Source organism: Chiloscyllium punctatum, chromosome 34 (genome assembly GCF_047496795.1).
Source record: "Chiloscyllium punctatum isolate Juve2018m chromosome 34, sChiPun1.3, whole genome shotgun sequence".
NCBI lineage: Eukaryota > Metazoa > Chordata > Chondrichthyes > Orectolobiformes > Hemiscylliidae > Chiloscyllium > Chiloscyllium punctatum.
Window position 1 is genome coordinate 46,900,130 of NC_092772.1, and position 25,592 is coordinate 46,925,721.

Genomic DNA, 25,592 nt, shown 5'->3' on the forward strand with positions numbered 1-25,592 from the left:
TCCTGTTAAACGGGGATTCTCTACATACCAAACGCCTTCTTCACTATCCTATCGACCTGCGACTCCACTTTCAAGGAGCTATGAACCTGCACTCCAAGGTCTCTTTGTTCAGCAACACTTGGCAAACTGAGACAGACACATGAATTCCTAAAGGCCGGGCATTCCAACGGGAACTCTATCAATAAACACTTCGATTTGGACCCCATTTACCACCCTCCGAGAGAAAGAACAGAAAACTATCTCGCCCACTGGAACAGACCCAGACACAGTAACAGGAAGTGGGACAATCACACCAGTGCTTCACCAGAGGCTCACTGATGATGTCACCCAGCACGGTGACGAACGTCTGAGAACGAACCTTCCAGCTCCGCGAGCTAACCTACAACCACATCCATTTCCTTCCAAGTTTCCTATCAGAGATATTCCCGAAGACCATGATGGGGTGTCCCTTGGGAAGCATCCTCTCCCGCTCAGAGCTGGAGTGGCAGTCACACGCAGATGAGTGAACTCACAAGCCTTCATGGTAACCCTCGAGCAGGGCCTGAAACAGGGGCTTGTTCTGTGGGATGGTCTGTAAGATATTCCCGTCGTCAGTCACATATCCAATAGCCCACTGTCCCATCCGGGTGCAGCTTAATCGGAAGATGTAGCTGTGGAGGGAGGGAGGGAGGGACAGTGTGGTTATGTAGGGATACACACACAAGGGACAGAGAGAGAGACAGGACAGACAGACAGAGAGAGAGAGACCCTCACACACACAGGGATACACACACAAGGGACAGAGAGAGAGAGAGACAGACAGACAGACAGAGAGACCCTCACACACACAGGGATACACACAAAAGGGACAGAGAGAGAGAGAGAGAGAGAGAGAGACCCTCACACGCACAGGGATACACACACAAGGGACAGAGAGAGAGAGAGAGAGAGAGAGACAGACCCTCACACACACAGGGATACACACACAAGGGACAGAGAGAGAGAGAGAGAGAGAGAGACAGACCCTCACACACACAGGGATACACACACAAGGGACAGAGAGAGAGAGAGAGAGAGAGAGACAGACCCTCACACACACAGGGATACACACACAAGGGACAGAGAGAGAGAGAGAGAGAGAGAGAGACAGACCCTCACACACACAGGGATACACACACAAGGGACAGAGAGAGAGAGAGAGACAGAGAGAGAGACCCTCACACACACAGGGATACACACACAAGGGACAGAGAGAGAGACAGACAGACAGAGAGAGAGACCCTCACACACACAGGGATACACACACAAGGGACAGAGAGAGACACACTCACTCACACACACAGGGATACACACACACAGGGCACAGAGAGAGAGAGAGAGAGAGAGAGAGAGAGACCCTCACACACAGGGCACAAAGAGAGAGAGAGAGAGACCCTCATACACACAGGGATACACACACAAGGGACACAGAGAGAGAGAGAGACAGACAGAGAGAGAGACCCTCACACACAGGGATACACACACAAGGGACAGAGAGAGAGAGAGAGAGAGAGAGACCCTCACACACACAGGGATACACACACAAGGGACAGAGAGAGACACACTCACTCACACACACAGGGATACACATACACAGGGCACAGAGAGAGAGAGAGAGAGAGAGAGAGACCCTCACACACACAAGGGACAGAGAGAGAGAGAGAGAGAGAGAGACCCTCACACACACAAGGGACAGAGAGAGAGAGAGAGAGAGACCCTCACACACACAGGGATACACACACAAGGGACAGAGAGAGAGAGACAGAGAGAGAGAGACCCTCACACACACAGGGATACACACACAAGGGACAGAGAGAGACAGACAGACAGAGAGACCCTCACACACACAGGGATACACATACACAGGGCACACAGAGAGAGAGAGAGAGAGAGAGAGACCCTCACACACACAAGGGACAGAGAGAGAGAGAGAGAGAGAGAGACCCTCACACACACAAGGGACAGAGAGAGAGAGAGAGAGAGAGAGAGAGAGAGACCCTCACACACACAGGGATACACACACAAGGGACAGAGAGAGAGAGAGAGAGAGAGAGAGACCCTCACACACAGGGCACAGAGAGAGAGAGAGAGAGAGACCCTCACACACACAGGGATACACACACAAGGGACAGAGAGAGACACACTCACTCACACACACAGGGATACACATACACAGGGCACAGAGAGAGAGAGAGACAGAGAGACAGACAGACAGAGAGACCCTCACACACACAGGAATACACACACAAGGGACAGAGAGAGAGAGAGAGAGAGAGAGAGAGAGACCCTCACACACACAGGGACACACACACAAGGGACAGAGAGAGAGACAGACAGAGAGAGAGAGACCCTCACACACACAGGGATACACACACAAGGGACACAGAGAGAGAGAGAGAGACAGTCACACACACAGGGATACACACACAAGGGACAGAGAGAGAGAGAGACTCACACACACACACAGGGATACACACACAAGGGACAGAGAGAGAGAGAGAGAGAGAGAGACCCTCACACACACAGGGATACACACACAAGGGACAGAGAGAGAGAGAGAGAGAGAGAGAGACCCTCACACACACAGGGATACACATACACAGGGCACAGAGAGAGAGAGAGAGAGAGAGAGACCCTCACACACACAGGGATACACACACAAGGGACACAGAGAGAGAGAGAGAGAGAGAGAGAGAGACCCTCACACACACAGGAATACACACACAAGGGACACAGAGAGAGAGAGAGAGAGAGAGAGAGAGAGACCCTCACACACAGGGATACACACACAAGGGACAGAGAGAGAGACAGACAGAGAGAGAGAGACCCTCACACACACAGGGATACACACACAAGGGACACAGAGAGAGAGAGAGAGACAGTCACACACACAGGGATACACACACAAGGGACAGAGAGAGAGAGAGACTCACACACACACACAGGGATACACACACAAGGGACAGAGAGAGAGAGAGACAGAGAGAGAGACCCTCACACACACAGGGACACACACACAAGGGACAGAGAGAGAGACCCTCACACACACAGGGATACACATACACAGGGCACAGAGAGAAACAGACAGAGAGACACACACATGCACACACACAGGGATACACACACATGGGACAGAGAGAGAGAGAGAGTGAGACAGACAGACAGAGAGACACACACACAGGGATACACTCACAAGGGACACAGAGAGAGGATTGGCCATGGGAAATTGTCCCACAGTGTCGAGGGATGTGCAGGTTAGGGTGGATTGGCCATGGGAAATTGTCCGATAGTGTCCAGGGATGTGCAGGTTAGGGTGGATTAGCCATGGGAAATTGTTCCATAGTGTCCAGGGATGTGCAGGTTAGGGTGGATTGGCCATGGGAAATTGTCCCAATTTGTCCAGGGATGTGCAGATTAGGGTGGATTGGCCATGGGAAATTGTCCCATAGTGTCCAGGGATGTGCAGGTTAGGGTGGATTGGCCATGAGAAATTGTCCCATAGTGTCCAGGGATGCGTAGGTTAGGGTGGATTAGCCATAGGAAATTGTCCCTTAGTGTCCAGGGATGAGTGGGTTAGGGTGGATTGGCCATGGGAAATTGTCCCATAGTGTCCAGGGATGTGCAGGTTAGGGTGGATTGGCCATGGGAAATTGTCCCATAGTGTCCAGGGATGTGCAGGTTAGGGTGGATTGGCCATGGGAAATTGTCCCATAGTGTACAGGGATGTGCAGGTTAGGGAGGATTGGCCATGGGAAATTGTCCCATAGTGTCCAGGGATGTGCAGGTTAGGGTGGATTGGCCGTGGGAAATTGTCCCATAGTGCCCAGGGATGTGCAGGTTAGGGTGGATTGGCCATGGGAAATTGTCCCATAGTGTACAGGGATGTGCAGGTTAGGGAGGGTTGGACATGGGAAATTATCCCATAGTGTCCAGGGATGTGCAGGTTAGGGTGGATTGGCCATGGGAAATTGTCCCATAGTGCCCAGGGATGTGCAGGTTAGGGTGGATTGGCCATGGGAAATTGTCCCATAGTGTCCAGGAATGTGCAGGTTAGGGTGGATTGGCCATGGGTAATTGTCCCATAGTGTCCAGGAATGTGCAGGTTAGGGTGGATTGGCCATGGGAAATTGTCCCATAGTGTCCAGGAATGTGCAGGTTAGGGTGGATTGGCCATGGGAAATTGTCCCATAGTGTCCAGGGACGTGCAGGTTAGGGTGGATTGGCCATGGGAAATTGTCCCATAGTGTCCAGGGATGTGCAGGTTAGGGTGGATTGGCCATGGGAAATTATCCACATCGTATTCGGGGCATTAGTCTGGGGTAATTATGGGGTCGGGGAAATGGTTGGGTTACTCTTTGGAGAGTCAGTGTGGACTTGTTGGGCCGAATGGCCAGTTTCCACACTGTAGGGATTGTCTGATCGTATGAGGATGGTGGAGTGGGAGCGAGGGAAGGGGGAGGAGCAGTCAGGGACGTACCTGGCGGGTTTGTGAATGTAGTGCTGGAGTCGGCCCTTGACTTCATCATAGGTGAGGAAAGCCATGTATCCGGGGTGGGTGACCGCCAGGCAGTTCCAGTTCCTCAGCAGCGATGGCCATGGCTAAAGAACAACAAGGTGGTACATTCCGTCAGGAGACAGACGACGTTCCGGAAACACCCTGTAAATCCGAGGTGCAACCCAGGCCCCACCCCCACTCACCTGCACCCCTCCCCAAGCCCCGACACTTCACCGAGTTCAACCAACAAACCACCTCTCGGAGCTGTGCATAACCGACATGACATACACAGCTCCTTGGGAGAGGGTTATCACGGCAGGACGGGCCGAATGACCACCCATGCGCTGGATTGTTCTCTGTTGCAGCTCTCCCTCAGCACTGACCCTCTGACAGTGCGGCACTCCCTCAGCACTGACCCTCTGACAGTGCCCACTCCCTCAGCACTGACCCTCCGACAGTGCGGCGCTCCCTCAGCACTGACCCTCCGACAGTGCGGCGCTCCCTCAGCACTGACCCTCCGACAGTGCGGCACTCCCTCAGCACTGACCCTCCGACAGTGCGGCACTCCCTCAGCACTGACCATCCGACAGTGCCCACTCCCTCAGCACTGACCCTCCAACAGTGCAGTGCTCCCTCAGCACTGACCCTCTGACAGTGCCCACTCCCTCAGCACTGACCCTCTGACAGTGCCCACTCCCTCAGCACCGACCCTCCGACAGTGCGGCACTCCCTCAGCACTGACCCTCTGACAGTGCCCACTCCCTCAGCACCGACCCTCCGACAGTGCCCACTCCCTCAGCACTGACCCTCTGACAGTGCCCACTCCCTCAGCACTGACCCTCCAACAGTACGGTGCTCCCTCAGCACTGACCCTCCGACAGTGCAGCACTCCCTCAGCACTGACACTCCGACAGTGCCCACTCCCTCAGCACTGACTCTCCGACAGTGCCCACTCCCTCAGCACTGACCCTCCGACAGTGCCCTCTCCCTCAGCACTGACCCTCCGACAGTGCCCTCTCCCTCAGCACTGACCCTCTGACAGTGTAGCACTCCCTCAGCACTGACCCTCGGACAGTGCAGCACTCCCTCAGCACTGACCCTCTGACAGTGCGGCACCCCCTCAGCACTGACCCTCCGACAGTGCCCACTCCCTCAGCACTGACCCTCTGACAGTGCCCACTCCCTCAGCACTGACCCTCCGGCAGTGCCCACTCCCTCAGCACAGACCCTCCAACTGTGCAGCACTCCCTCAGCACTGACCCTCTGACAGTGCGGCACCCCCTCAGCACTGACCCTCCAACAGTGCGGCACCCCCTCAGCACTGACCCTCCAACAGTGCGGCACCCCCTCAGCACTGACCCTCTGACAGCGCAGCACTCCCTCCGCACTGACCCTCTGACAGTGCGGCACCCCCTCAGCACTGACCCTCTGACAGTGCCCACTCCCTCAGCACTGGCCCTCTGACAGTGCCCCCTCCCTCAGCACTGACCCTCTGACAGTGCCCACTCCCTCAGCACTGGCCCTCCAACAGTGCCCACTCCGTCAGCACTGACCCTCTGACAGTGCGGCACCCCCCTCAGCACTGACCCTCTGACAGTGCCACTCACTCAGCACTGACCCTCCGACAGTGCTCACTCCCTCAGCACTGACCCCCCGACAGTGCGGCGCTCCCCTCAGCACTGACCATCCGACAGTGCCCACTCCGTCAGCACTGACCCTCCGACAGTGCCCACTCCCTCAGCACTGACCCTCTGACAGTGTGGCATTCCCTCAGCACTGACCCTCTGACAGTGCCCACTCCCTCAGCACTGACCCCCCCGACAGTGCGGCTCTCTCTCAGCACTGACCCCCCGACAGTGCGGTACTACCTCAGCACTGACCCACCCGACAGTGCCCACTCCCTCAGCACTAACCCTCCGACAGTGCCCACTCCCTCAGCACTGACCCTCTGACAGTGCAGCATTCCCACAGCACTGACCCTCCGACAGTGCAGCACTCCCTCAGCACTGACCCTCCGACAGTGTGGCATTCCCTCAGCACAGACCCTCTGACAGTGCAGCTCTCCCTCAGCACTGACCCTCCGACAGTGCCCACTCCCTCAGCACTGACCCTCCGACAGTGCCCACTCCCTCAGCACTGACCCTCCGACAGTGCGGCACTCCCTCAGCACTGACCCTCCGACAGTGCCCACTCCCTCAGCACTGACTCTCCGACAGTGCCCACTCCCTCAGCACTGACCCTCCGACAGTGCCCTCTCCCTCAGCACTGACCCTCCGACAGTGCGGCACTCCCTCAGCACTGACCCTCTGACAGTGCGGCACCCCCCTCAGCACTGACCCTCTGACAGTGCCCACTCCCTTCGCAGTGACCCGCTGACAGTGCCCACTCCCTCAGCACTGACCCTCCGACAGTGCCCACTCCCTTAGCAGTGACCCGCTGACAGTGGCCACTCCCTCAGCACTGACCCTCTGACAGTGCGGCACTCCCTCAGCATTGACCCTACGACAGTGAGGCACTCACTCAGCACTGACCCTCCGACAGTGCCCTCTCCCTCAGCACTGACCCTCCGACAGTGCGGCACTCCCTCAGCACTGACCCTCCGGCAGTGCCCACTCCCTCAGCACTGACCCTCTGACAGTGCGGCACTCCCTCAGCACTGACCCTCTGCCAGTGCGGCACCCCCTCAGCACTGACCCTCCAACAGTGAGGCACCCCCTCAGCACTGACCCTCCAACAGTGCGGCACCCCCTCAACACTGACCCTCTGACAGCGCAGCACTCCCTCCGCACTGACCCTCTGACAGTGCGGCACCCCCTCAGCACTGACCCTCTGACAGTGCCCACTCCCTCTGCACTGGCCCTCTGACAGTGCCCACTCCCTCAGCACTGGCCCTCTGACAGTGCCCCCTCCCTCAGCACTGACCCTCTGACAGTGCCCACTCCCTCAGCACTGGCCCTCCAACAGTGCCCACTCCGTCAGCACTGACCCTCTGACAGTGCAGCATTCCCACAGCACTGACCCTCCGACAGTGCAGCACTCCCTCAGCACTGACCCTCCGACAGTGACCACTCCCTCAGCACTGACCCTCTGACAGTGCGGCACCCCCTCAGCACTGACCCTCTGACAGTGCCCACTCACTCAGCACTGACCCTCCGACAGTGCTCACTCCCTCAGCACTGACCCCCCGACAGTGCCCACTCTGTCAGCACTGACCCTCCGACAGTGCCCACTCCCTCAGCACTGACCCTCTGACAGTGTGGCATTCCCTCAGCACTGACCCTCTGACAGTGCCCACTCCCTCAGCACTGACCCCCCGACAGTGCGGCTCTCCCTCAGCACTGACCCCCCGACAGTGCGGTACTACCTCAGCACTGACCCACCCGACAGTGCCCACTCCCTCAGCACTAACCCTCCGACAGTGCTGCTCTCCCTCAGCACTGACCCTCTGACAGTGCCCACTCCCTGAGCACTGACCCTCCAACAGTGTCCACTCCCTCAGCACTGACCCTCCGACAGTGTCCACTCCCTCAGCAGTGACCCTCTGACAGTGCCCACTCCCTCAGCACTTTCCCTCTGACAGTGCAGCACTCCTTCAGCAGTGACCCTCCGACAGTGCAGCGCTCCCTCAGCACTGACCCTCCGACAGTGCAGCACTCCCTCAGCACTGACCCTCCGACAGTGCAGCGCTCCCTCAGCACTGACCCTCCGTCAGTGCGGCACTCCCTCAGCACTAACCATCTGACAGTGCGGCACTCCCTCAGCACTGACCCTCTGACGGTGCGGCACCCCCTCAGCACTGACCCTCTGACAGTGCCCACTCCCTCAGCACTGACCCTCCAACAGTGCGGCGCTCCCTCAGCACTGACCCCCCGACAGTGCGGCGCTCCCTCAGCACTGACCCTCCGACAGTGCCCACTCCGTCAGCACTGACCCTCCGACAGTGCCCACTCCCTCAGCACTGACCCTCCGACAGTGCCCACTCCCTCAGCACTGACCCTCTGACAGTGTGGCATTCCCTCAGCACTGACCCTCTGACAGTGCCCACTCCCTCAGCACTGACCCCCCGACAGTGCGGCTCTCCCTCAGCACTGACCCCCCGACCGTGCCCACTCCCTCAGCACTAACCCTCCGACAGTTCCCACTCCCTCAGCACTGACCCACCGACAGTGCGGTACTCCCTCAGCACTGACCCTCCGACAGTGCCCACTCCCTCAGCACTGACCCTCCGACAGTGCCCACTCCCTCAGCACTGACCCTCCGACAGTGCCCACTCCCTCAGCACTGACCCCCCGACAGTGCGGCTCTCCCTCAGCACTGACCCTCCGACAGTGCGGCTCTCCCTCAGCACTGACCCTCCGACAGTGCGGCACTCCCTCAGCACTGACCCTCCGACAGTGCCCACTCCCTCAGCACTGACCCTCTGACAGTGTGGCATTCCCTCAGCACTGACCCTCTGACAGTGCCCACTCCCTCAGCACTGACCCCCCGACAGTGCGGCTCTCCCTCAGCACTGACCCCCCCGACAGTGCGGCTCTCCCTCAGCACTGACCCTCCGACAGTGCGGCTCTCCCTCAGCACTGACCCTCCGACAGTGCCCACTCCCTCAGCACTGACCCTCCGACAGTTCCCACTCCCTCAGCACTGACCCACCGACAGTGCGGTACTCCCTCAGCACTGACCCTCCGACAGTGCCCACTCTCTCAGCACTGACCCTCCAACAGTGCCCACTCTCTCAGCACTGACCCTCCAACAGTGCCCACTCTCTCAGCACTGACCCTCCAACAGTGTCCACTCCCTCAGCACTGACCCTCCGACAGTGTCCACTCCCTCAGCAGTGACCCGCTGACAGTGCGGCACTCCCTCAGCACTTTCCCTCTGACAGTGCAGCACTCCCTCAGCACTGACCCTCCGACAGTGCAGCACTCCCTCAGCACTGACCCTCCGACAGTGTGGCACTCCCTCAGCACTGACCCTCCGACATTGCGGCACTCCCTCAGCACTAACCCTCCGACAGTGCGGCACTCCCTCAGCACTGCCCCTCTGACAGTGCAGCACTCCCTCAGCAGTGACCCTCCGACAGTGCAGCTCTCCCTCAGCAGTGACCCTCCGACAGTGCAGCTCTCCCTCAGCACTGACCCTCCGACAGTGCCCACTCCCTCAGCACTGACCCTCCGACAGTGCCCACTCCCTCAGCACTGACCCTCTGACAGTGCCCACTCCCTCAGCACTGACCCTCTGACAGTGCGGCACCCCCTCAGCACTGACCCTCCGACAGTGCCCACTCCCTCAGCACTGACCCTCTGACAGTGCGGCACTCCCTCAGCACTGACCCACCGACATTGCGGCACTCCCTCAGCACTGACCCTCCGACATTGCGGCACTCCCCTCAGCACTAACCCTCCGACAGTGCAGCACTCCCTCAGCAGTGACCCTCCGACAGTGCCCACTCCCTCAGCACTGACTCTCCGACAGTGCCCACTCCCTCAGCACTGACCCTCCAACAGTGCGGCGCTCCCTCAGCACTGACCCTCCGACAGTGTCCACTCCCTCAGCACTGACCCTCCAACAGTGCGGCGCTCCCTCAGCACTGACCCTCCGACAGTGCCCACTCCCTCAGCACTGACCCTCCAACAGTGCGGTGCTCCCTCAGCACTGACCCTTTGACAGTGCGACAATCCCTCAGCACTGACCCTCCGACAGTGCAGCAATCCCTCAGCACTGACCCTCTGACATTGCAGCACTCCCTCAGCACTGACCCTCCGACAGTGCGGCACTCCCTCAGCACTGACCCTCCGACAGTGCGGCACTCCCTCAGCACTGACCCTCTGACAGTGCGGCACTCCCTCAGCGCTGACCCTCCGACAGTGCCCACTCCCTCAGCACTGATCCTCTGACAGTGTGGCACTCCCTCAGCACTGACCCTCCGACAGTGCGGCACTCCCTCAGCACTGACCCTCCGACAGTGCGGCACTCCCTCAGCACTGACCCTCCGACAGTGCGGCAATCCCTCAGCACTGACCCTCTGACATTGCAGCACTCCCTCAGCACTAACCCTCCGACAGTGCGGCACTCCTTCAGCGCTGACCCTCTGACAGTGCGGCTCTCCCTCAGCACTGACCCTCCGACAGTGCTGTGCTACCTTTGTGTTGAGAATTGAGCTTTGAACGTCCACAGACTGTGGGCTGACCTTTGACCTCTGGAGGGATTGGGGAGCTGTCAGAGCTGTGAAGGGAGACTCGGCAAGATGTTGGGTGGATGCCAACACTTCTGGGCTAGAGGCACTGACAGACGAGGCCTTTTCGGTCGAAGTCTCTCTCTCTCTCTCTCTCTCTCTCTCTCTCTCTTTCTCTCTCTTTCACTCTCTCTCTCTCTTTCTCTGCCCTCTTTACTGCATTTTGACTTAAAATGGAACTGCTTTGATGTTTAACAGTCAACAGCCAAATATGCACAGGCCCTTGGTCAGTCAAGCGAATGGAAAGTTCTAGCACCACAAACAGAGGAAGTCACTCTCAAGCCTCTTGAATTCGGTGCGGTCTGTTACCATGGCAACCAGTGTGGCCAGGGTTCCACTTACTGGGACTTGGTTGGCGTGGGTGTTGCCAAAGGCCTGCAAATGTTTTTGGACACACTCGCCTAACCTTCGGCGGTCCAAACGTAAAATATTTAAATATTCCCACCCGGATACGCAGGCGGTCAACGGCTTTTGAGTTGTCCAAATTGAGTGAGAGGACGTCCTGACCCAGTCAGGCTTCATTTGCGGCCTACAGATTGGACGTTGTCATAAGTGGGTCACGGTGACTGTAAAGCGAGTGTGGTTGCTCGGTCTCTTTGACTCAGAAATTTCCCTTCCGTCCGAAACACGAGATGGACTGCTCAGATTTTGAACGGCGCAATCGTTTTGTTTTGCTTTTGCTTGCGCAGATTTTTCGTAACTTTGTTGATTCATTCTTGGGTTGACAGGATGGTTGGATTGTCTCTCGGAACATAGAATGTTCCGGCACCGTGCAGGCCCTTCGGCCCTTGATGTTATGCTGCCCGGTGAGACCAATCTGAAGCCCATCGCACCCAGACTATTCCATTCTCGTCCATATGTTTATCCACGAACCATTTAACTGTCCTTAACATTGGTGAGTCTACTCCTGTTACAGGCAGTGCGTTCCACACCCCTCCTACTCTCTGAGTAAAGAACCTACCTCTGACATCTGTCCTATATCTATCACCCCCTCAATTTAAAGCTATGTCCCCTCGTGCGAACCATCACTATCTGAGGAAAAAGGCTCTCCCTGTTCACCCTGTCCTATCCTCTGATTATCTTATAGGGTTATTGATGGTGGGTATCCTCCTCTATCTCCCCCCTTTCTCTGCCTCACTCTTCCCTCTTTGACCTGCTCTGGTCCACCCCAGCTCTCCTTCTTTCTCTCTCACTCACTCTCACTGTCTTTCGCTCTTATTTCCCTCTCCTCCTCTTGCTGCTTGTTCTTTGTCTCTCTCTCCTCCTTCTCCCTCTCTCCACCCCCCCTTTCCCCACTCTCCTGCTTACTTGATCACTTATTCTCCTCTCTCACCACTCCCTCACTCTCTCCCTCTCTCTCTCCCTCACTCAATCCCCGCCTTCACCCTGCCCTTCCTGTATTTTTCTATCTATCTATCTATCTATCTATCTATCTATCTATCTATCTATCCATCTATCCATCTGTCTATCTGTCTACCTATCTATCTGTCTATCTATCTATCTATCTATCTGTCTATCTATCTATCTATCTGTCTATCTATCTATCTATCTGTCTATCTGTCTATCTGGTGTTTATGTGGTGTGAATGTTACTTGTCATTTGTCAGCCCAAGCCTGGATATGGCCCAGATCTTGTTGGACTTGGAATCCTTCAGTCTCTGAGGGAGCTGCAAATGGAGCTGAACTCTGTACAGTCATCGGCGAACATCCCCATTCTGACCTTATGGTGGAAGGAGGGTCATTGATGAAGCAGCTGATGATGGTTGGGCCTAGGACCCCACCCTGAGGGACTCCTGCAGAGATGGCCTGGAGTTCACGTCCCCCATCTGACCTTCCCACGCATCATCACCAATCAGTGGAGATAGACCACGTCCTCTCCATTGCCCCTATCGACCCCCCCCCCCCCACCTTGTTAAATCCACACGCCAGAAAAGGAAATCAGTCCAGTCACTCAGACACAACGCTCCCTTAACAAAACCACACTGATCAATCCAAGTCCTACCAAGGAGCTTGACCTGTCTCTCACCATTAATACTCGTCATCTGCCGATACCCCAGGTCAAACTAACCAGCTTTAATTTATTTTGAGAGTCCCCTTGCCATCCATTTCATCTCAGCCATGGATAGCCTACCCAAGAGCCTTTAAGCATGACCGCCCTGCCCTGTTTGTGGACTACCCTGGGAACATCATATCCCATGTTGGCCCTGTTAGAATTTGATCGGTTTCGATGAGATTTTAGCCCTCATTCATCTGAACTTGGGCGAAAATATTCCTAGCACTTCCATTCTCTCTTCCTACATCAGTCCTGTCTCTCGAATTCACGCCATCTTACTGCTCTCCATCTCTCTCTCCCTCCGCGCTCTCATCACCTCAGTTTCCACTCCCTCCTTCGCTTCCCGTTTCTCCTCTATCTCACTCACTCTCTACCTTCCTGTCCTTCTCTCCCTCTCTCCACAACTCTCTCTCTCTCTCTCCCTCACCATCTCCCCCACGTTACTCGAGAGTCATACAGCACGGAATCGGTCTCTTCGGTCCCACCAGTCCATGCTGGAATCGGGCTGTTTCACTATCCCTGCTCTCCCGACATCGCCGGAACTTCCTTCCTCAGATACGGAGAGCCCCAAAACCGCGCACACAGTACTCCAAGGGGGTGGTCTCACTGCGACCCTGTACAATTACAGTGAGACCTCCAATCCCTGTTGGTCCTTCAATGCTAACCCTCAACGACCTGTCCACAAGGGTATCCAGGTCTTCTGGCACCCCCCCCCCCCCCCCCCCCCCCACCCCCACCTCCAGCCCCCAAACCATTCCCAACCTATCGCCCACCTCTCTGTCTATCTACCTGTCTATCGGTCTGTCTATCTATCTGTCTATCTATCTATCTGTCTATCTATCTGTCTATCTATCTATCTATCTATCTATCTATCTGTCTGTCTGTCTATCTATCTACCTATCTATCTGTCTATCTGTCTATCTGTCTATCTATCTATCTGTCTATCTATCTATCTATCTGTCTATCTATCTGTCTATCTATCTATCTATCTATCTATCTGTCTGTCTATCTGTCTATCTATCTATCTATCTATCTATCTATCTATCTATCTATCTGTCTGTCTGTCTACCTATCTATCTGTCTATCTATCTATCTGTCTGTCTATCTATCTATCTGTCTATCTATCTGTCTATCTATCTATCTGTCTATCTGTCTATCTATCTATCTGTCTATCTATCTATCTATCTGTCTGTCTGTCTATCTATCTATCTATCTATCTATCTATCTATCTGTCTATCTATCTATCTGTCTATCTATCTATCTATCTGTCTGTCTATCTATCTATCTGTCTATCTATCTGTCTATCTATCTATCTATCTGTCTATCTATCTATCTATCTACCTGTCTATCTATCTATCTATCTATCTGTCTGTCTGTCTGTCTGTCTGTCTATCTATCTATCTATCTATCTATCTATCTATCTATCAATCTGTCTGTCTGTCTATCTATCTATCTATCTATCTGTCTATCTGTCTACCTATCTATCTGTCTATCTATCTATCTATCTGTCTGTCTATCTATCTATCTATCTATCTATCTATCTGTCTGTCTGTCTGTCTATCTGTCTGTCTATCTATCTATCTACCTGTCTATCTATCTATCTATCTGTCTGTCTGTCTATCTATCTATCTATCTATCTATCTATCTATCTATCTATCTATCTATCTATCTATCTATCTATCTATCTATCTATCTATCTATCTATCTGTCTGTCTGTCTATCTATCTATCTATCTATCTGTCTATCTGTCTACCTATCTATCTGTCTATCTATCTATCTGTCTGTCTATCTATCTATCTGTCTATCTATCTGTCTATCTATCTATCTGTCTATCTATCTCTATTTTTCTGTACTTTTTAATTTATCTTTACCTCTCTTTATCCCTCTTCTCTCTATTTCACGCCATCTTGCTGCTCTCCATCTTTCTCACCCACTTGCTCTCTCACTCAGTCGTTACCTCATTCTCCACTCTACCTCCTCCCATCTTTCTCTCTCTCCCCCCTATCGCACTCACTCTCCCTCCTTCCCTCTCTCTCTCCCCTATCTCACTCACTCTCACTCCTTCCTTCCGTCTCTCCCCTATCTCACTCACACTCTCTCCTTCCCTCCCTCTCTCCCCTATCTCACTCACACTCTCTCCTTCCCTCTCACTCTCCCCTATCTCACTCACTCTCACTCCTTCCTTCTCTCTCTCCCCTATCTCACTCACACTCTCTCCTTCCCTCTCTCTCTCCCCTATCTCACTCACTCTCCCTCCCTCTCTCCCCTATCTCACTCACTCTCCATCCTTCCCTCCCTCTCTCTCCCCTATCTCACTCACTCTCCGTCCTTCCCTCCCTCTCTCTCCCCTATCTCACTCACTCTCCATCCTTCCCTCCCTCTCTCTCCCCTATCTCACTCACTCTCCGTCCTTCCCTCTCTCTCTATCCCCCCATCTCACTCACTCTCCCTTATTCTCTGCCTTGTTATGCTTCTTGCTCTCTTTCCCCCTCTTTCTCCCCCTTTCTCTACTACTACTCTCTCTCCCTCATTCTATTACAGAGTCCAACAGAACAGACACAGACCCTTCGGCCCATCCAGTCCGTGCTGACCCTAACCCCCAAACTAACCCAGTCCCCCGTGCCTACTCCTGGCCCCATCTCCCTCCAACCCTTTCCTGTCCATGTCCTTATCCAAATCCCTTTTAAACGTTGTAACTGTCCCCCCCCCCCCCACTTCCTCAGGAAGGTCATTCCACACACGGACCACCCTCTGGGGAAAACAGTTGCCCCTCGTGTCTTTTTTAAATCTCTCTCCTCTCCCCTTAAACATGTGCCCCCCTGGTCTTCAAATCCCCCCCACCCCCACCCTGGGGGAACAGACACCCACCATTCACCCTCTCTGTCCCCCTCATGGTTTTATAAACCTCTATAAGGTCACCCCTCAGCCTCCGACGCTCCGGGGAAAAAACTCCCAGCCTATCCAGCCTTTCTTTATAACTCCGACCCTCCCATTCCCGGCAACATCCTGGGAAATCTCTCCGGAACCCTCTCCAGTTTAATAATATCCTTCCTGTAACAGGGCGACCAGAACTGGACACAGTATTCCAGAAGGGGCCTCCCCAATGTCCTGTACAACCTCAACATGACCTTCCCAACTCCTACACTCAAAGGGCTGAGCAATGAAGGGGAGTGTGCGAAACCCCTTCGTAACCCCCCTGTCTGTATGTGACACAAACTCCAAAGGGATGATGTCCCTGAACCCCTGGGTCCCTCTGTTCCCCAGCACCACCCAGGGCCCTACCATTAACTGTAAGAGCCCCGTCCCTGTGTGTTTTACCAAAACGCAACCCCTCACATTTATCCAAATTAAACTCCATCTGTCCCTCCTCAGCCCATTGACCCAATTGATCAGGATCCCTTTGTAATCTGAGATAACCCCCTTCACTGTCCACTATCCCACCAATGTTGGTGTCGCCCACAGACTTACTAACCATGTCTCCTACATTCTCATCTGAATCATTAATATAAATGATAAACTGCAGTGGACCCAGCCCTGATCCCTGTGGGACACCGCTGGTCACAGGCCTCTGGTCTGAAACACAACCCTCCCCCACCGCCCTCTGTCTCCTACCGGTAAACCAGTTTTGTATCCAATTAGCTTGCTCTGCCTGAATTCCACACTCTCCCTCGATCACACTCTCTCTCCTTTCTCCTCCTCTGTCTCCTCTCTCTCTCTCCTTCACTCTCTCGCTCATTCTCTCCCCTTCCTCTTCTTTCTTCCCCACTCTCTCTGACACTCGGTCACTCATTCACAACCTCGCTTTCTCCCTCACACTATTCTGTCCCTCAATCCCTTCCCCCCCCTTTCCATCTTCCTGCTCTCCCACCCTCTTTCTCACCCCCCTCTCTCACTCACTCTCTCATTTGCTCTTTAGCTCATTCTTCACTCTGTCCCCCATGCACTTGCTCAATCTCTCTCTTTCCCCTCTCCCTCTTTCCCTCCTTTTTCTATATCTTTCTATCTCTCTCTTTCCCCCCTCTCTCTCCTCCTCACCGTCTCTCTCTCTCTCTCTCTCTCTTGCATACTCCCTCATGCTCTCCCCCTCTCAACATCTGTCCCTCGCCATCTCTCTACCATCTCCCATGCTCTCTCTCCCTCATTCTCTCTCCCTCTCCCACTCTCTTTCTCTCTCTCTCTCTCTCCCTTGTTATCTTTCCCTCCCTCTTGCTCGCTTTCCCTTGCTATCCCTCTCTCACTCTCGCCCTCTTGCTCTCTCTCTTTCTCCCTCATTCTCTCTCCCTCTCCCACTCTCTTTCTCTCTCTCTCTCAGTCCCTTGCTATCCCTCTCTCACTGTCTCCCTCTTGCTCTCTCTCTCTTTCTCCCTTATTTTCTCTCCCTCTCCCCACTCTCTCATTCCCTGTCTTTCTTCCTCACTATCTCTCTCATTCTCTCTCCCATACCTTCGCGCTCTCTCCCTCATTCACTCTACCGCTCCCAAATCTCTTCCCTCCCTCTCTCTCTTCCCCCTCCCCCTCACTCTCTCTCTCTCTTCCCCCCTCACCCCTGCTCTCTCTCTTTCTCCCTTGGTATCACTCTCTCCTTGCCTCTCTCTCTCTCTCTCTCTCTCTCTCTCTCTTCCCCCTCTCCCCCCTCGCTCTCTCTCTCTCTCTCTTCCCCCTCTCCCCCCTCGCTCTCTCTCTCTCTCTCTCTCTCTCTCTCTCTTCCCCCTCTCCCCCCTCGCTCTCTCTCTCTCTCTCTTTCTCCCTTGGTATCACTCTCTCCTTGCCTCTCTCTCTCTCTCTCTCTCTCTCTCTCTTCCCCCTCTCCCTCCTCGCTCTCTCTCTCTCTTCCCCCTCTCCCTCCTCGCTCTCTCTCTCTCTTCCCCCCTCCCCCTCACTCTCTCTCTCTCTTTCTTCTTCATTCATTCTCCCTTTCCCAGCTCTCTCTCTCTCTCTCTCTCTCTCGCTCATGTCACTATCTCTCTATCTCTTGCATCTCTCACTCTCTCCCTCATTTTCTCTCCCTCTCCCCCACTCTTCTCTTTCTCTCGGTCTTTTTTCCTCACTATCTCTCTCATTCTCTCTCCCATGCCCTCACGCTCTCTCCCTCATTCACTCTCCCTTTCCCAGCTCTCTCTCCCTCTCTCTCTCTATCTCCTTCATGGTCTCGTGACCTGTCTGTCCCCCACTCCTTTTCCCTGTCTCCCACTCTCTCACTCGCACATGCTCCCGCGTTCTCTCCCTCATTCTCTCCCCCCCCCCCCCCACCCCAACGATTCTCCAATCTCTTTCACTCTCGCACGCTCTCTCTTTCTCTCTCCCCCTCTCCGACCTTCCCTCTGGCCTACCTGGAAGAGACGGGTGAAGATGTCAAACTCGAAGACGGAGATGTGGTCATTGCAGGTGAGGTCGATGGTGGATTTCAGCGCCATGGATTCCATCCCACTCCCGAACCGATGAATCTTGTACAACTGCTCTCGAAAATACCTCCAGGGAATGACACTCCTGGGAGGCGGGTTTGGGAACGGTTCAAGGGCGTAAGGGAGAGGGGGAAGGACAGCGAGAGAAAGAGGATTCAGTCACAATGAGGGGAGACACATCGAGAGGTGGTATGGTCCAAGGAGTGAGAACAGGGAAGAGGGAGCACAGATAGGAAAACAAACGGTGAGAATGGAGGGGGGGGGGGTCAAGGGAACAAAGTGGATAAGGTTTAGTCTCAAAAGAATAGTTATTGACCCCACGCAAGGGGGAAATGAATTTGGAATCAGCCATCTTTTTAAGATCACAGCAAGAACTTGGCCACAGAACGCGTCCAATTAGAGGCCACACATTGTTAGGGCTGCAGGGTCCCTTTAACTGTTAAAGGGGCACTGCAATTGCATTTTTAAGTTTGAAAGAACGAAGGGACGTTCCTGGGGCTGTTGGAGGCGAACACAATCACCTCACCAAGCTCTCAATGGCGACAAGGAGAGGACTTCAGCAAGCTATTTGACTTTGGAGTGCGTCGCACAACCCTGCAATCCTCAGTCCTCATCACAACAACTCCGTGGTGTCCCTGTCCCTGGGAGTGTTTGATTGGGGGACAGTGTAGAGGAAGCTTTACTCTGTATCTAACCCCGTGCTGTCCCTGTCCCTGGGAGTGTTTGATGGGGGAGACAGTGTAGAGAGAGCTTTACTCTGTATCTAACCCTGTGCTGTCCCTGTCCCTGGGAGTGTTTGATGGGGGGGACAGTGTAGAGGGAGCTTTACTCTGTATCTAACCCTGTGCTGTCCCTGTCCCTGGGAGTGTTTGATGGAGGGACAGTGTAGAGGGAGCTTTACTCTGTATCTAACCCCGTGCTGTCCCTGTCCCTGGGAGTGTTTGATGGGGGGACAGTGTAGAGGGAGCTTTACTCTGTATCTAACCCCGTGCTGTCCCTGTCCTGGGAGTGTTTGATGGAGGGGTCAATGTAGAGGGAGCTTTACTCTGTATCTAACCCCGTGCTGTCCCTGTCCCTGGGAGTGTTTGATGGGGGGACAGTGTAGAGGGAGCTTTACTCTGAATCTAACCCCGTGCTGTTCCTGTCCCTGGGGATGTTTGATAGGGGGACAGTGTAGAGGGAGCTTTACTCTGTATCTAACCCTGTGCTGTCCCTGTCCCTGGGAGTGTTTGATGGGGGGACAGTGTAGAGGGAACTTTACTGTGTATCTAATCCCGTGCTGTCCCTGTCCCTGGGAGTGTTTGATGGGGGGACAGTGTAGAGAGAGCTTTACTCTGTATCTAACCCCGTGCTGTCCCTGTCTCTGGGAGTGTTTGATGGGGGGACAGTGTAGAGGGAGCTTTACTCTGTCTCTAACCCCGTGCTGTCCCTGTCCCTGAGAGTATTTGATGGGGAGACAGTGTAGAGGGAGCTTTACTCTGTATCTAACCCCGTGCTGTCCCTGTCCCTGAGAGTATTTGATGGGGAGACAGTGTAGAGGGAGCTTTACTCTGTATCTAACCCTGTGCTGTCCCTGTCCCTGGGAGTGTGTGATGGGGGGACAGTGTCGAGGGAGCTTTACTCTGTATCTAACCCTGTGCTGTCCCTGTCCCTGGGAGTGTGTGATGGGGGGACAGTGTAGAGGGAGCTTTACTCTGTATCTAACCCCGTGCTGTCCCTGTCCCTGGGAGTGTTTGATGGTTTCCTGTTTAAATGTGTGAAGGGAGTGTGTGGGTGCCTTTTCCCTAACTGGGGTATTTGAAGCAGGAACAATTCTGTGTCACTCACTCATCTCCGAAGGACCTTTTCCAGAATTCTGCAGCGTCCACCTTGGTGACCCTGTAGGAATCTCCCTGGTAAAATCCGTTGGGGAATATTGCTCGGAGGTCGGCCAACATGTGACTGAAGATCAGGGAGAGTTTGATCAAACTGCGCCTAGGGGAGAGGGAGAACCAGAGAGAGAGAGTGAGAGAGAGATATCGCAGTCAGCAGGAGCCAGGAACAAGAAATCAGTCCCAAGGTTTGTTCGAAACGATCCTTGATTCCCTGTCAGGTTCTGCCCTTGGATCCCTGTCTCTTAGGGTGGCACGGTGGCACGGTGGTTAGCACTGCTGCCTCACAGCACCAGAGACCCTGGTTCGATTCCCGTTTCGGGGTAATTCTCTGTGTGGAGTTTGCACGTTCTCCCCGTGTCTGCGTGGGTTTCCTCCGGGTGCTCCGGTTTCCTCCCACAGTCCAAAGATGTGCAGGCCAGGTGAATTGGCCATGCTAAATTGCCCGTAGTGTTAGGTAAGGGGTAAATGCAGGGGTATGGGTGGGTGGCGGGGCGGTGTGGACTTGTTGGGCCGAAGGGCCTGTTTCCACACTGTAAGTAATCTAATCTCTCCTCCTGCGAGGGACCATCTGTTATTGGAATGGTAACAGTACGTCCCTACTCTGAGAGACTGAGTTCCCTGATTGGGGCTCTTAACCTGACTCCAATCAGGACATTCTGCCCGATGGGTCTAAACAGGAGTGTCCAATTCTTACATATCAAAACAAATAATTTTGAAACACAGCTAATGTATCCAGAATTAAATGAAATATGAAATCAATTTAAATTTACGAAAAGTATTGTTCAATTTTTCACAACTTTTGCCATTTTGCACTTGCATGAAATATCAGTATGTAATTATTTCGATTAGATCCCCTACAGTGTGGAAACGGACCCTTCAGCCCAACAGATCCACGCTGACCCTCCGAAGAGTAACCCACCCAGAAACCATTCCCCTATCCGAAACTTACCCCGGACTAAGGCATCTGCAAATGTACAGCACTCTGTCCAATTGCCCCTCTCTCTACACCCTTATCAATTTATTTCCAACCAGATTGGTTCAAGATTGTCAAGATTAATCAGCTTTCAATCCCTCAGTCATCGAGTCATAGAGATGTACAGCATGGAAACAGACCCTTCGGCCCAACCCGACCATGCTGACCCAGATATGCCAACCTAATCCAGTCCCATTTGCCAGCACTTGGCCCCGATCCCCCCAAACCCTTCCTATTCATGTCCCCATCCAGATGCCTTTTAAATGCTGTCATTGTACCACCCTCCACCACTTCCTCTGGCAGCTCATTCCATACACGTACCACCCTCTGGGTGAAAAAGTTGCCCCTTAGGTCCCTTTTATATCTTTCCCCTCTCACCCTAAACCTATGTCCCTCTAGTTCTGGACTCCCCGACCCCAGGGAATACACTTTGCCTATTTACCCCATCCATGCCCCTCATAATTTTGTAAACCTCTATCAGGTCACCCCTCAGCCTCCGACGCTCCAGGGAAAACAGCCCCAGCCTGTTCAGCCTCTCCCTGTAGCTCAGACCCTCCAACATCCTTGTAAATCTTTTCTGAACCCATTCAAGTTTCACAACATCCTTCTTATAGCAGGGGGACTAGAATTGAACACAATATTCCAACAGTGGCCTAACCAATGTCCTGTACAGCTGCAACATGACCTCCCAACCCCTGTACTCAATACTCTGACCAATAAAGGAAAGCATACCAAACGCCTTCTTCACTGTCCTATCGACCTGCGACTCCACTTTCAAGGAGCTATGAACCTGCACTCCAAGGTCTCTTTGTTCAGAAACATCTTATCCATGTCCACTCCATCCAGACCCCTCTGCCTTCCTGCACATTCCTTTCCCTTTCAAATATTTACCACACCCGCCTTCTTTTTAGTTGCTTTATTATTGTCACAGTGGGAGGATATTTAATTGGGGAAAAGGAAACTATGATGCTGTCAGACGTGAGTTGGGAAGCATGGACTGGGAGCAATTGTTCCATGGAAAGGGCACTATAGACATGTGGAGACTGGTTAAGGAACAGTTGTTGTGAGTGATGCATAAATGTGTTCCTCTGAGACAGGCAAGAAGGGGGTAAGATAAAGGAACCTTGAATGACGAGAGCGGAGGAGCTTCTTGTCAAAAGGAAAAACGCAGCTTACGTAAGGTGGAGGAAGCTAGGGTCAAGCTCAGCCCTAGAGGATTACAGGCAGGCGAGGAAGGAGCTCAAAAATGGTCTGAGGAGAGCCAGGAGGGGACACGAGAAAGGCTTGGCAGAACGGATTAGGGAGAACACAAAGGTATTTTACACTTATGTGAGGAATAAGAGAATGATCGAAGAAAGAGTAGGGCTGATCAGGGATAGCATCGGGAACTGGTGTGTGGAGTCTGAGGAGGTAGGGGAAGCCCTAAATGAGTTTTTTTTCCTTCTGTCTTTACTAAAGAAAAGGACCTTGTAGTGAATTAAACCATTGAGGAGCAAGTAAGCACGCTGGAACGGATAGAGATTGAGGAAGCTGATGTGCTGAACATTTTGACAAACATTAAGATTGACAAGTCACCAGGCCCAGACCAGATTTGTCCTCGGCTGCTTTGGGAAGCGAGAAATGCAATTGCTTCGCCACTTGCGAAGATCTTTGCAACCTCGCTCTCCACTGGAGTCGTACCTGAGGACTGGAGAGAGGCAAATGTAATTCCTCTCTTCAAGAAAGGAAATAGGGAAATCCCCGGCAATTACAGGCCAGTAAGTCTCACGTCTGTCATCTGCAAGGTGTTAGAAAGGATTCTGAGGGATAGGATTTATGACCATCTGGAAGAGCATGGCTTGATTAAATGCAGTCAATACGGCTTTGTGAGGGCCAGGTCATGCCTCACAAATCTTATCGAGTTCTTTGAGGATGTGACTAGAAAAGTTGATGAGGGTCAAGCTGTGGATGTGGTGTATATGGACTTCAGCAAGGCATTTAATAAGGTTCCCCATAGTAGGCTCCTTCAGAAGGTCAGGAGGAATGGATTACAGGGAAACTTAGCTGTCTGGATACAGAATTGGCTGGCCAACAGAAGACAGCGAGTGGTAGGACAGTGAAGGAAAATATTCTGCCTGGAAGTCAGTGGTGAGTGGTGTTCCACAGGGCTCTGTCCTTGGGCCTCTACTGTTTGTAATTTTTATTAATGAGTTGGATGAGGGGATTGAAGGATGGGTCAGCAAGTTTGCAGACAACACAAGGGTTAGAGGTGTCGTTGACAGTATAAAGGGCTGTTGTAGGCTGCAGCGGGACATTGACAGGATGCAGAGATGGGCTGAGAGGTGGCAGATGGAATTCAACCTGGATAAATGCGACGTGATGCATTTTGGAAGGTCGAATTTGAAAGCTGAGTACAGGATTAAGGATAGGATTCTTGGCAGTGTGGAGGAACAGAGGGATCTTGGGGTGCAGGCACATAGATCCCTTAAAATGGCCACCCAAATGGACAGGGTTGTTAAGAAAGCATATGGTGTTTTGGGTTTCATTAACAGGGGGATTGAGTTTAAGAGTCGTGAGATCTTGTTGCAGCTCTATAAAACTTTGGTTAGACCGCACTTGGAATACTGCGTCCAGTTCTGGTCGCCCTATTATAGGAAAGATGTGGATGCTTTGGAGAGGGTTCAGAGGAGGTTTACCAGGATGCTGCCTGGACTGGAGGGCTTATCTTATGAAGAGAGGTTGATCGAGTTTGGACTTTTTTCATTGGAGAAAAGGAGGAGGAGAGGGTCCTAATTGAGGTATACAAGATAATGAGAGGCATAGATAGAGTCGATAGCCAGAGACTATTTCCCAGGGCAGAAATGGCTAACACGAGGGGTCATAGTTTTAAGCTGGTTGGAGAAAAGTATAGAGGGGATGTCAGAGGCGGGTTCTTTACACAGAGAGTTGTGAGAGCAAGGAATGCGTTGCCAGCAGCAGTTGTGGAGCCAGGGTCATTGGGGACATTTAAGAGACTACTGGACATGCATATGGTCACAGAAATTTGAGGGTGCATACATGAGGATCAGTGGTCAGCACAACTTTGTGGGCTGAAGGGCCTGTTCTGTGCTGTACTGTTCTATGTTCTATGTTCTATCTATGTTCTATTGTCACCTGACCCAAGATACCGTGAAAAAACTTCCATTACACGCTAACCAGACAAATAATACCTGATATCTGTCTTTAAGTCGGTCACACACATCACAGCCTGGTGTGGCAACTAGAGCATTGAACACAGAACATTCCAGCGCAGTACAGGCCCTTCGGCCCTCCATGTTACACATGTGGGCGGCACGGTGGCACAGTGGTTAGCACTGCTGCCTCACAGCACCAGGGACCCAGGTTCAATTCCCACCTCAGGCGACTGACTGTGTCGAACTTGCACATTCTCCCCGTGTCTGCGTGGGTTTCCTCCGGGTGCTCCGGTTTCCTCCCACAGTCCAAAGATGTGCAGGTCAGGGTGGGTTGGCCATGCTAAATTGTCCCATAGTGCCCAGGGATGTGCAGGTTAGGGTGGATTGGCCATGGGAAATTGTCCCATAGTATTAGGTGTCGGGGAATGGGTCTGGGTGGGTTGCTCTTCGGAGAGTCGATGTTGGGCCAAAGTGCCTGCTTCCACACTGCAATTAATCTAACCTAGAACCAATCTGAAGCCCATCTAACCTACACCATTCCATTCTCATCCATATGCCGACCCAATGACCATTTAAACACCCTTAAAGTTGGTGAGTCTGCTACTGCTACAGGCAGTGCATTCCACACCCCTCCTACTCTCTGAGTAAAGAAACTACCTCTGGCATCTGTCCTATATCTATCACCCCTCAATTTGAAGCAATGACCCCTTGTGCTAGCCACCACTATCCAAGGCTCTGCCCCAGGGCTGTCAGAAATCACAGAGAGTCGTAAACACAGCCTGGTCCGTCACACAAACCAGCCTTCCATCCATGGACTCTGTCTACACTCCCCGCTGCCTTGTTATAGCAGCCAACATCACCAAAGACCCCTCCTAGCCAGGTTACACTCTCTCCCATCAGGCAGGAGATACAGAAGTTTGAAAACACATACCAACAGATTCAAGAACAGCTTCTTCCCCGCTGTTAACAGTTTTCATGGAGTCATAGAGATGTACAGCATGGAAACAGACCCTCGGCCCAACCCGTCCATGCTGACCCAGATATCCCAACCCAATCTCATCCCATTAGCCAGCACCCGGCCCATATCCCTCCAAACCCTTCCTATTCATATACCCATCCAAATGCCTCTTCAATGTTGCAATTGTACCAGCCTCCACCACTTCCTCTGGCAGCTCATTCCATACACGTACCACCCTCTGGGTGAAAAAGTTGCCCCTTAGGTCCCTTTTATATCTTTTCCATCTCACCCTAAACCTATGCCCCTCTAGTTCTGGGCTCCCCGACCCCAGGGAAAAGACCTTGTCTATTTACCCTATCCATGCCCCTCATGATTTTATAAACCTCTATAAGGTCACCCCTCAGCCTCCGACGCTCCAGGGAAAACAGCCCCAGCA

At 53.2% G+C, this 25,592-nt stretch overlaps 1 protein-coding gene across 1 annotated transcript; it reads right to left on the bottom strand.

Moving 5' to 3' along the window:
- Positions 1-431: 431 nt before the first annotated feature.
- Positions 432-24,266, bottom strand: LOC140458735 (E3 ubiquitin-protein ligase CBL-like). Its single transcript, XM_072553395.1, has 5 exons — positions 24,235-24,266; positions 20,027-20,173; positions 18,128-18,284; positions 4,496-4,617; positions 432-650 (listed from the first exon to the last, which is right to left on the bottom strand). Exons 1-5 carry the CDS (start codon positions 24,264-24,266, stop codon positions 509-511), a joined length of 600 nt encoding a protein of 199 aa, XP_072409496.1. The 3' UTR covers positions 432-508.
- Between the last annotated feature and the right edge of the window lie 1,326 nt (positions 24,267-25,592).